General features: G+C 34.9%; 2 protein-coding genes across 3 annotated transcripts; both read right to left on the reverse strand.

Moving 5' to 3' along the window:
* Positions 1-401: 401 nt before the first annotated feature.
* Positions 402-4,821, reverse strand: LOC129901170 (probable RNA 3'-terminal phosphate cyclase-like protein). The gene is made up of 6 exons (XM_055976295.1): positions 4,416-4,821; positions 4,185-4,334; positions 2,012-2,193; positions 1,733-1,908; positions 1,406-1,619; positions 402-1,013 (listed from the first exon to the last, which is right to left on the reverse strand). Exons 1-6 carry the CDS (start codon positions 4,618-4,620, stop codon positions 804-806), a joined length of 1,137 nt encoding a protein of 378 aa, XP_055832270.1. The 5' UTR covers positions 4,621-4,821; the 3' UTR covers positions 402-803.
* Positions 4,822-7,152: 2,331 nt separating this feature from the next.
* Positions 7,153-10,626, reverse strand: LOC129899382 (ethylene-responsive transcription factor RAP2-7-like). 2 transcript variants are annotated; one of them, XM_055974331.1, is made up of 10 exons: positions 9,767-10,625; positions 9,638-9,663; positions 9,484-9,514; positions 9,287-9,374; positions 8,984-9,129; positions 8,777-8,821; positions 8,561-8,664; positions 8,336-8,454; positions 7,928-8,044; positions 7,153-7,580 (listed from the first exon to the last, which is right to left on the reverse strand). In XM_055974331.1, the coding sequence occupies exons 1-10, from the start codon at positions 10,237-10,239 to the stop codon at positions 7,341-7,343; spliced, it is 1,389 nt and encodes a 462-aa protein (XP_055830306.1). In that variant the 5' UTR covers positions 10,240-10,625; the 3' UTR covers positions 7,153-7,340. The 2 variants fall into 2 exon arrangements, with proteins under 2 accessions (XP_055830306.1, XP_055830307.1); XM_055974332.1 differs by lacking the exon at positions 8,777-8,821 and having other exon boundaries at positions 9,767-10,626.
* Positions 10,627-10,874: the final 248 nt, after the last annotated feature.

The raw sequence follows: 10,874 nt of genomic DNA on the forward strand, positions 1-10,874 counted from the left end.
TGTATTTACTGAATAATGATAATTAGAGCTTGGCTTTCAAAATGAATATTCCGATCACCAAACTCAATATGCATTTACCAAATAGTCAAATCGACATGCATAATGAGATCATATGATAAAAAAGAAAATTATTATTGAGTTAGGTGGAAGTGGGATATGTTATGAATGATAGATCATAGCTCTTGCAATATTATTTTTTTTATTATCGTGATTTTCAGACCAGCTTTCATGCACCTCAACTAATTACACGGAATATCTATCACCTTCCATCGGCATAAAAGTACCAAGTAACTTGATCCACCAAGACTAAGACAGATGAAAAAAATCATCTAGTATTTTTTTATCTCCTCTGAATTTTGAACCTAAGACCTTAGAGTTCTCAATCACTTCATTGACCACACCATTGCATGCAGCTTTTACAATATTAAAGTTCCAATCAATGATCTTCTTCTAAGCATCTTGGTCAATTTACTTCCCTCTTCCAAGTAAACTATGTGATAAAATAATACTAAAATAATCTTTGGTTGGCATTGTCCAAATTGTTACAAACATGTTCTTTTCCTTTTAGTAATTATTGCTTCTTGGCTAAAATCTACCGTGTAATTTGTGCTGATTTTTTTTTTTATATGGAACAACTAAAAGGCTACCAAAGTATTGCCTATGCTAGTTTTAATGCATGAATAACTCTCATTACAACTAGCAACCACGTCAAAATCTCCAGCCCCATTGATGAGTGTCAAGCCAGAAAGTCACATGTTTTCCATCATGAAATCAACCACTAAATGATGCCCGATTCTTTATTATCATGATACTTTCCTGGATAAATTCTGAAATCCAGAGCCAAGACACATGAGATTGACAGTTCCTGTAGAGGCATCAGGTTTCATGACAAACTTAACACCCAAAAAGTCTCTAATGTGCCTTAATGTTTCTATTCCATAAAGTGACAGCTTCCCAACGCGAACTTCTGAGACATCTTTAGGACACAAGGCACAGAGGAGAAACAGAAGTCCCTGATAATAGACAAATAAGATTGGTGAGCAAGAATTCATGGAATGGGGGAGAACACCAGACCATCTTAAAAGTAGAAATTCTTGTTATTTTCGACCCTAAATGGTGATAGGCAATGTTTATAAATGGGAACAAACTGGAGAAGCTTGTTCCAGGATTCAACTGTGGAAGTACTCATAAATACATCAAAATCACTTGTTGAAGCATACAAGCAGGTAAAATAGGAAAAGGCAAACTCTAAAGTGCTGATAAATGCATAATTGGACTCAGAAGAGGTTCATGCGGAGATGCAAAAGTAAAAGACAGACAAATTGTCAGGTAGAAAGTTGAACGAGACTGATGTGATCAGGTAGAATTCACAAAGACGATTAATGTTGTCAGAAATTATACACACCTGATGTGTTGAATCAACTACTCCCCCCTGTTTTATTTCCCCAAGTAGTGCAGAAGCAATTTGCTCACCAACTTCCTCAGCAGGGATCAGATCTTTCCTATCATCCTCTAGGTCGGCATCATCTTCTCCTCTTGCATAAGAAACTGCAGTATCCGCAGATATAACACAACCAGATGTAGTCTCTGCCACTAGAGAAATTCCATAGCCAGGTGACCTGCAATCAAAGTGGATCATCAGATACAGTCAGCAAGTTCAAGTTAAAACATGACCTGGGCTGATACTAAATTAAAAGACAGCATGTGAGAGATATCCACAAGAGGATCATACATTCCGGCTTGTGCTCCGGCTTTATGATCTGTAAAGATGTGAACATCTGCAAGCAAAGGATTCAGGATTCCACGAGCTGCGTGTATCATGGTATTCTCAAACTGAACTGAGACCCTAGTTGAAAAGGAAACACCTCTAATTCTCTTCACCAGACCTTCGTCAACCCATTTAGTAGCCTATACAACGGCAGTCGCCAAAACAATTGGTCAAAAATTCATCATAGTTTTCTTAGCTGTCGTCAGAATACAAAACAATGAAGTGAATGAGAAAAAAACTCACCTTTAAACTATTTGGGACCATAGGGACTGAAAGAACTACTTCTCCACCACCTTTGGGGGCAACTCCACGACTCTCAATTTTCAGTTCCAATCCTTCTGCAGGGACTCCAAACTGTTTCAGTATAGGCAAAGTAGTTGATCGAAAAGTATCAATAGATGGGTCCTTTGCATCATTTGTGATCCCTGAAAAAAAATGTTTCAAGCTTTTAAGATAAAGAGCAAGTTCATATATTAATTATTGCAGCATTTTTTGACTCACACTTGGTTATAAGGAAATCAATGGTTTTAACGTCCAAAAGCTGTAAAATTCAAAGCGAGAACCAGTTTAAGTACTTTTGGGGATTTAATTTTGCACTTCACAACTTTTTAGGGGAGTGATATTAGAGCTCCAGCGAGCTCCTTGAGCTACAAAACCTGGGCAATTTTATTTGATAATAAACCTATTCCAGCCTATGTAATGTCCTCAACTTACATTGAACCGAGTTTTTGGCCAAAAAGACATCCTTAACTTATTCCCACAACCAAAACTACATCCTTAAAGTAACTAAATGAACAAAGAACATAATTATTCTAAGAGCCTGTTTGGATTGGCTTTTGTTTCTTGACTTATAAGCCAAAAGCCAAAAGTTAGAAATTCTAACATATGGCTTTTGGCTTATTTTTAACATTTTAGCTTAACCCCAAATGCTTATAAGCACTTTTTAAATTTACCCAGACACTCCAAAAGTGCTTAAAAGTTATTTTGACTTACAAGTACTTAAAATAAGCCATAAGCACTTTTTAAATTTACCCAGACACTCCAAAAGTGCTTAAAAGTTATTTTGGCTTACAAGTACTTAAAACAAGCCAATCCAACCAGGCTCTAAGTGTCAAACTTTCTAGTTTCTTCTCCTACACTCATTTTTCTTCCGATTTCTCAATTACTTAACAACTAATTATCGATTTTAATTACTTGGCAACTAGTTCCTGATCCTCACATCATTTCTTTAATTCTTGACAACTAATTAACAAGAGGTAATTTCTTCTACTTTATATATTTGGTTAATTTTTTTTGAGTGACACAAACAGTAAATATTTTCTTAATATAGAAAGTGTGAGTGATTTACCTAATATGTAAGGAGAAAAGAAAATGGGATGTATTTAAGAAGTTAAGCCCTGCTCCAGTGCTGGTAAAATTTCCTAAAAATGAGCAAGTTTCATCATTTGTTAGTCAATGTTAAAAAACTAACAGAACCTACGTGTAACCCACATGAAATTGAGGCCATTTAATTTCACTGATCCTTTGGCGCCTCCCTCTTTATTTAGGCCATCAAACAGCAGGTTCCACAAGATGAGAATTAATGGAGTATGCTACAAAGAACACGAAGTCAGTAGGCTATGTCAAGATCCAATACCTTCTCCTAAGTTTCGTTGACATCACTAGTCGTAGGATGTCCGATTGACTTTTCATCAGTAACAGGTAGGCCGCATTACATTTTGTTGTTCTTCAACGAGTTGGGATGGTTGTATCCTATTCATGATCACTGACATACTGCCAACACCCAAGTACATCAACAAAATGGAAATCATCTCAAATACCAAATGAAAAAGGACTAGTGACAGCAGCAATAATAGCTGCAACTAACAAATCCCTATCAAGGAAGTCAACAGACTGTTTCACTGGCTTCTCTACTCCACAAATTCCTTTGCATCTGCACTCTATCTGCAATGGTCTCTTTGATTACGTAAAGCTTTATTATTTGATCAAGACCACTATTCATATAAGTTTTTGGTCAAGGACTAAGCAGTTGCTCAAGTTACAACAGTATAACAAATTATGATGTCTTTTTCCAGCATTAATCTTGCTCTTCTATGCAACCTTGGAAAGGATGTTTTAGTTATCTGAAGACTCTACAAATTGAAAATATTGATCTTCGCTCTGTTCATCCTCTTTTGAAACATGATAATGAACTCAAGAAAATTGAAGATTGCAGGGTGGTTGTTCTCATCTCCTTCTAGATGTTAACGGTTTTGTTAAACTAATTCCGACTGTTTAATGAGTTATAATGTGTTTCACTGTAGACGAGAGGCAAGTAGTATGTTATTCGACTTCAACTAGCTACATTAGTATAAAGTTATTGCCTAATGGAATAAGTTGCACGTATAGCTAAAGGTCAAAATAAACATCAAACCACCTTTAAGCCTAATGGTGAGTGGTTTCTTTCCAAACAACCCGAGCACAATCAACGGTTCCAAAAAGTAGCCAATTGAGCGATTGACACCACAATCATGAACAAAATGTCTTCCTCCCATAATAATTCCAGGTTTGTACTTCAATTTTGTACCTGGCAAAAATGGATTGCACAATTGGTTTATGGAACTCTAACCCAATATCCAGAAAAGAAAAACTAATTTTGGGAATTTACCAGTTTCATTGATTTCAACAACACAATCATCACTAACTTTTTCAAGGAGACGGAGGAAAGAGACCTCATGTGGACGAAGACCAGGCCAAGTAGAATCAGCACGTATATCCTCAATAATAATCGATTTGGATGAAAGGGTCGCCAGTAAAAGACTTAATCTCAAGTTCTGACTTCCTTTCAGCTTCACGTAAGATACTTTCCCCATCTTCCTCTATCACTTCACGTATATAATGCAATCCGTACTACTTTATTGTCTGCTCAGAATCAATATTAAACGAAATTGTGTAGAAAATGGGGAGGAAGCTGCAGGAAGAGAGTAAGTTAGCGGCGGGAAGAATTTCAGGTTGCCACTGAACAGGTTCAAGTTTTAGGTTTTCTTGTTTATCCCATACAAAATGACAAAACTGGTCCTTTATGTTAAGGTTAGGCTTAAAATAGTCCCTTAAACATATTTATTTTTTAGAAAATTTATCTCAATTTATATTTATAATTCATAGCTATAACTAAAAAATATTATCTTGTATAGTTATAATTTTAACATATTATAATTTTTAGCGATAATCCTATTGTGCACGGACTCAATAACATTTAACTTTACATCTACAATTTATTTAAACCGTAAGTACAATTTATAATATTTCATCAATAACAGCAAAATAATAAGAAAAATAATTAATTATGCTCCTTTCTTTATTTAAGGCTCTAATTTATTTTAGATATTTTTTATTTTATTTGAATTTACAAAGTTGGAGTTGTGACTCTGTGTTTGATTATACTTTTAACATGAAATGATATTCATATTTGAATGTACTATAATTTTAAAAGTGAGTTAAAAAAACAAGATAGTTTCTAAACTTAAAACACAACTTCAAATAATATACATGAACCCATATGATAAATGCTCTCATTTCTGACGTTTTTGCTTTTATAAATAAATTATAAATAAATATTAATGAAAACTTATATATGATATTTAAAATTATTCATAAAAAATAATGTATTATGTATGTATAATTATAAAATTTATGTATATAATTTATTAGTTCGATTTGATTATTTTTTGATTTTTTTGAACAAAATTCTAATCAAATCAAATATTATCGATTTTTAAATATATAACATCAAATCAAACCAAATTCAAATAAATTATATTTATTTAATCATTTTGATTAGATTTTTCTATTTGAATCGATTTCTAATAATTTTTTTGTCTTTTTCATGTCAACAAAAAGAACATGTATGGCTGCAAAAAACTTTCCTGATCTTTTGCATCTTTGGGTAATACCAATCTTACCGTTGAAAAATAGTAGAAAACTCTCAATCTCTGCATCAGAATCAGAGATTTGTTGATGTGAGGGACAATTTTTCTCTATTTAGCGATTATGAAATTTCTTCGAGGATTATTGATCAAACTATGGCTAACAATGTACCAACATTTTCACAACTCAGTCTTGCTCAGAGTAGGAACCCTGTCATGTCAAATAGCCACTTGGATGGGTGGATTCGTGTTCAGAGCGGACAAGATTTGGATGTGGCAGAACTCCTCTAAAATGAAAGTCTGGGGTTTAACAAGTTCTTCTCTGGATATGAGGGTTCAAATAAGGCTATCTAGTTGTGTGGTTTATCTATCTTTTGCTTTCATTGGTTGTTCTTTGCTGAAGTTGTTGTTGGAAAAAATGGACTAAAACAAAAATATATGTAGTAAAAATAGTAGAAATAAAGTGGGAAAATAATAATATCAAGAATTTTATGTGAAAACCTAAATAAGAAAAAAATTACGGGTCAAAAGGAGTAACTGATATCACTATAGTAAAAAATTTTATACTGGGTAGTACCGAGTATAATACTGAAAAATGACTACCACACATTAAAAAGGAATAACACTCTTTTGACGTCTACCTTACAAAAATATCGCTCACACTCTATTTTTCTTTACAGACTATTTTTTTTATAGTCTATATCAACTCAACCCGTTCATTTGACACCCTGTTAACAGCTAAAAATAGTCTGTGAACTGAATGCCTCAAATGAGGAGCTGAAGAGTTTTTTTTATAAAAACTCTTTCTCCAACTTGCAAATTACAACATTTTTTGATAAAAAGAAACGTTGACCAGCCACTTTTAACAAACTGTGGCTAGCAAATTGTTTGGGAAAAAAAAGGTGGGGACCGGACCCCATAGTTGTATGGAATCATACAGATTATAGGTCTCTTGGGACTATTCCTCTTTATCTCTTTTACTAATAACTAACACTACTAATATCAAATGATTTTATTTTATCCTTTGTGTTACTTAAACCTTCTGTAAGATATATTATTTTTAAAGAGTAAGAAAAAGCAAATAATGACATTAGGAAGAACAACAAGCATATGCGGAAAACTCCTCCAAATGTGCCCAAGTTCGTGAATCAGAGCAGACAAATATGAAACAAAAAGGGGAGACTCCTCAACTTCGAGCCTTTTCCTTATCAGATGGGTTGTCTGAATTACTGCCACAAGTTTTAAATGTTTTTTTAAAAATTTAAAGTCAGAGATCTATATGAAGGACAAAGCAGAAAACCGAATCCTCAGTAGTAGCAAATCTCGGTCAAAACCAACAAAAGCGTGCTAAAGTGCCCATGGATATGAATTAGAGCAATTAAAATCCAACTTGACTTTAGGTCCCGACAATATTCAATCATTAATGGAGACAATAGTTTTGGAGGAAGAATGCAATTTTGCACCAATGTAACCATACGGTAAGCAAGGATAGTACAAATACTATAGCCAATCTGCAAGGGAAGTTTGAATCTTTACCTATCAGATCCTGAAGCAGCTCTAAAAATTATCAAATCCACAAAAATGTCATTGACTTGACATTTCATTCTTACAAAAGAAAACAATGACTTTGTTTAATACCTATATTACTAGTTACAGAGGAAGACATGTTATGGAGGTGGTAGGCGGGGGTTGATCTGGTAAAAGCACTGTGAGGCATTTGTTGACGTTGCCAATGCAGATGCTGAAGAAGTGATAGAAGTAGTAGATGGAGTGAAGAATCCTGATGATGCTGCCGTGCAGAACATTGTCAATGGGGTGGTTGTATCAACCTGATTGGGCATTTGCAATGCCCAATTTGGAGGTCCTTGTGATGAACCTATATCCTTTCTCTTGTCATATGCTCTTCCCTGCTAAATGATTTTAATTACAGAGATGAAGCTTTAACGGTAATATGATACTGTAATATCGTCCAACTTCTAAAACCTCCAAGGATATAACGAGAAGCAAAGGTATTTTGGCAACTGAAGACAATGCAAAAGAACCAGAAGTAAAAAGGTAAAATTGTTTCATTCAACACAAATGGTCCCAGCCCTTGAGGGAAATTGGGGGGAGGCATGAAGATGGCTATTTTGGCAACTGAATACATGCAAATTTGACCATAAGTGAGGAAAAGAAAACTAAACAGACATAAATGGGAGTTTCATCACTGTATTTGGCCCCAAATTTCTGACTGAAGGTAGAGTTAGTATTTTACCTCGTAGCCGGAAGAGAAATTAGAATAGATTCCAGTCCACAACTGAGCTTGTTGGGACGTCATTGGTAGTCCCTTGAGATTTGAACTTCCAACTATTACTGGACCAGGTTTATCCATCTGTAGTCAAAGAGCACAAATATATTATTACAATCTACAAAAGAGAAAGATGGAAGATGTTCATGAACATGTTTCATCACAATTATGAATGAATGGGAAATGCTATCTGAATTAACAAAAGGAGACTATATTACTACCAATAATATATCCTCAGATTTGAATTTACTGTAAGAGATTCTCTTGCATATGAACTATGAGACAAGTAAAAATAGAAGACTATAACATAAAAGAGAACATTTTAATCCAACTGAATCTGCACGAACAGAAGCATCTAAGCTACTCTGCTAATACCTTAGGTTCTGTTGCGTTTTGCATATCATAAGGATGATAGCGAGAACCTCCCAACCTGTCATTTTCCTTTGAAGAAGAGGTCGATATCCCCAAGTTCAGATCAAGATCATGTTGGCTACCTGCATCATAGGCATCACAAATGAGATCGATCCAGATATAGATAATGCACTGTTGCTTCTAATTAGTGACATTAGTTTAGAAAGGAGCAAGAACTTTTGAGCAAACCTTCATTTTGAGGTTCAGACATTGTTTCCCCTTCATATGCACTTGGTTCAAAGTTGGTAACAGCCTCCCTTCCGCTAGTTTTAATTGCCGCCTTATCATAAGCCCTAATTTGCAGAAAAAATAAAGGAGATACTGGTTGGATGACACATAATTGAAGTTGAGAGTTTAGAATAAATGTTCATTATTAGAGAGAGTGTAACTCAATATTATTAGGACCTTGCAGCTTCTACTTCACTGTCGAATAGCCCAAGATATATATACCTGCAATATAACCAGTGCAATCCCCACTATGAATACTGTAATACCAATGATTTCTTCTTCAAATACGCATGTTAAACATGTATATGTCCCATTTTGGACCAACAAATCTATCATAAGCTGTAATCTACTTCAAGAATTTCCATGAGTGAGCGAGTTCCTTACTTTTTCCCGAGGAACTGTCCCATCCGAGCCTCCCATCTGCCACATTTATGTAGTGTCACTCCTCTGAATTTGGAGCTCCCTCTTGAGAAACCAGTGCTATGGCGTCGCAGCAAGTGCACAAATTCTTCTTTACCAAGGTTTTTCGTCTGCGTTGATTGAAGAAAATGCCCAAATAGTTCAGAATACATATAAATATGATTCATATAATTGATGGCAAATAGAACAGAAGCAATTATGAACCCAGAGAAGGGCTGAACAGTGACCTTAACATATTTGCACAAATTAAATCTTTGTATTTCTAACCTGTTTCATATCCTCCTTGTAATCACTTAAGCTAAAGTTGATATCAGCATCAACACCCCTGAACTTAATTGCAGCTCTGTCATAAGCTCTATACAATGGAGAAGAAAATTGATACAATCAAACCAAGGAAGATTTGAAGTTGAAAAATCTGACAACACGTATATTTGACAATGAGAGCTCGATGAATTTGACTTTACCTTGCTGCTGTATGAGCAGTATCAAAACCACCTAATATAAAGCAACAACAAAAACCAATCAAAAATTAGCAAAAAGTATACACAGCTTCAGCACCAAAATCCACAGAAGAACGAAATTAATCAAACTGTATAATTAAAATAGCAATATCCATACCCAAATATACTTGTTTCCCACAGTCCCTGCATCCAATAGTAGTTATATTAACAAAATTGATGATTTATCATTTATCATTTTGCCAATAAATCATAATCCAGTCAAAAAGTTTACAGCTGGAGAACTAACCATATATGCGATTCCCATCTACCAGTTCTCCTGTAGAAAGTGACGCCTCTGTACTGTGAACTTCTTGACCTTGGCCCTCTTCTACTCTTCTTCACTTGCTGTTTCGCTTGCTCCGGTTTATGTGGTTGTACTGTTCGCACATCTCTAAAACCGGATTGAACGGAGGAGAGAATGACCCGATCGGTCTGTTTTCGGTTCAAGTCACCGTCATGAACCGGAAACAGCTGCCGAGTGACGAATTGGGAATGAGTAACTCTATCATCGTTGTTGCTAGTTTCAGGTCCTCCAACTTTGAGGATGCCAAAATTGAAAGCGAACAAGTCACCGGCGCGTGTTGAACACGAATCGTCATCGCCGGCACTAGTTGTAGCATCCGCATTTCGTAAGGATGAATTGGACGTCCCTGATTCATCAGCTACAGAAACTCCTGGAAGGTCATTGTACATTACACTTAAATTGAGATCCAACATCATTCTCTTCACTTCCAACTACACAATCACAAAACTATTTATACACGCACTTGTCACGATTCTACAAACAACTTGTTTTAACAGCAATCAAAAACACTTTGCTTCAAATGTAACAGAAAAGCTGATCAAAGAAGAGTAAGTTGTTGATCATGTGAGGATTCAATGGAGATAAAATTTCATTTACTTATATAATTATAGTACTCCAATTGAGAAGTAGATAGGGGTAGGGGTAGAAGAAAGATGGGACGTGTGAGGCAACTTTTATGTGACTTGTGTGATATGTGAGGGTACTTTTGGTTCCTCTTATTTTGGGGAAGACTATGGTTTATATGGAAAAATTACAAGAAAATAAATTTCTTTTCTAGTATCTCTTGCTTTTACCAAAAACAGAAAGAGGGGCCCGGTCCTAGCCTTTTTCATTTTGTTGTCTAATCTGCCTCTATCTTTCTCCTTTTTTTTCTCTTTTTAGTTTCATATCCAGGGTGTTTATTACCATTAGTATTTATTAGTTGGGGAACACTTTCGATAATAGTGTTTGGTGATATAATTTGTCATTATTTAATAAATATATTTAGTAAATATTTTAAGTTTTTATTTCTTAAAAAAATTAGTATTTGGGTTAAATTCTAGGATTTGAG

The sequence above is a fragment of the Solanum dulcamara genome, chromosome 8 (genome assembly GCF_947179165.1).
Source record: "Solanum dulcamara chromosome 8, daSolDulc1.2, whole genome shotgun sequence".
NCBI lineage: Eukaryota > Viridiplantae > Streptophyta > Magnoliopsida > Solanales > Solanaceae > Solanum > Solanum dulcamara.

Coding starts and splice junctions, on each gene's coding strand:
- LOC129901170 (XM_055976295.1), bottom strand. CDS start 4,620: ATGGGGAAAGTATCTTACGTGAAGCTGAAAGGAAGTCAGAACTTGAGA. Junction 2,194..4,184: donor ACTCACCATTAGGCTTAAAG/GTGGTTTGATGT, acceptor ATTTTTTTTCAG/GGATCACAAATGATGCAAAG. Junction 1,014..1,405: donor TAGTTGATTCAACACATCAG/GTGTGTATAATT, acceptor GTCTATTATCAG/GGACTTCTGTTTCTCCTCTG.
- LOC129899382 (XM_055974331.1), bottom strand. CDS start 10,239: ATGATGTTGGATCTCAATTTAAGTGTAATGTACAATGACCTTCCAGGA. Junction 8,455..8,560: donor GTCTGAACCTCAAAATGAAG/GTTTGCTCAAAA, acceptor CCTATGATGCAG/GTAGCCAACATGATCTTGAT. Junction 7,581..7,927: donor ATTTCTCTTCCGGCTACGAG/GTAAAATACTAA, acceptor ATCATTTAGCAG/GGAAGAGCATATGACAAGAG.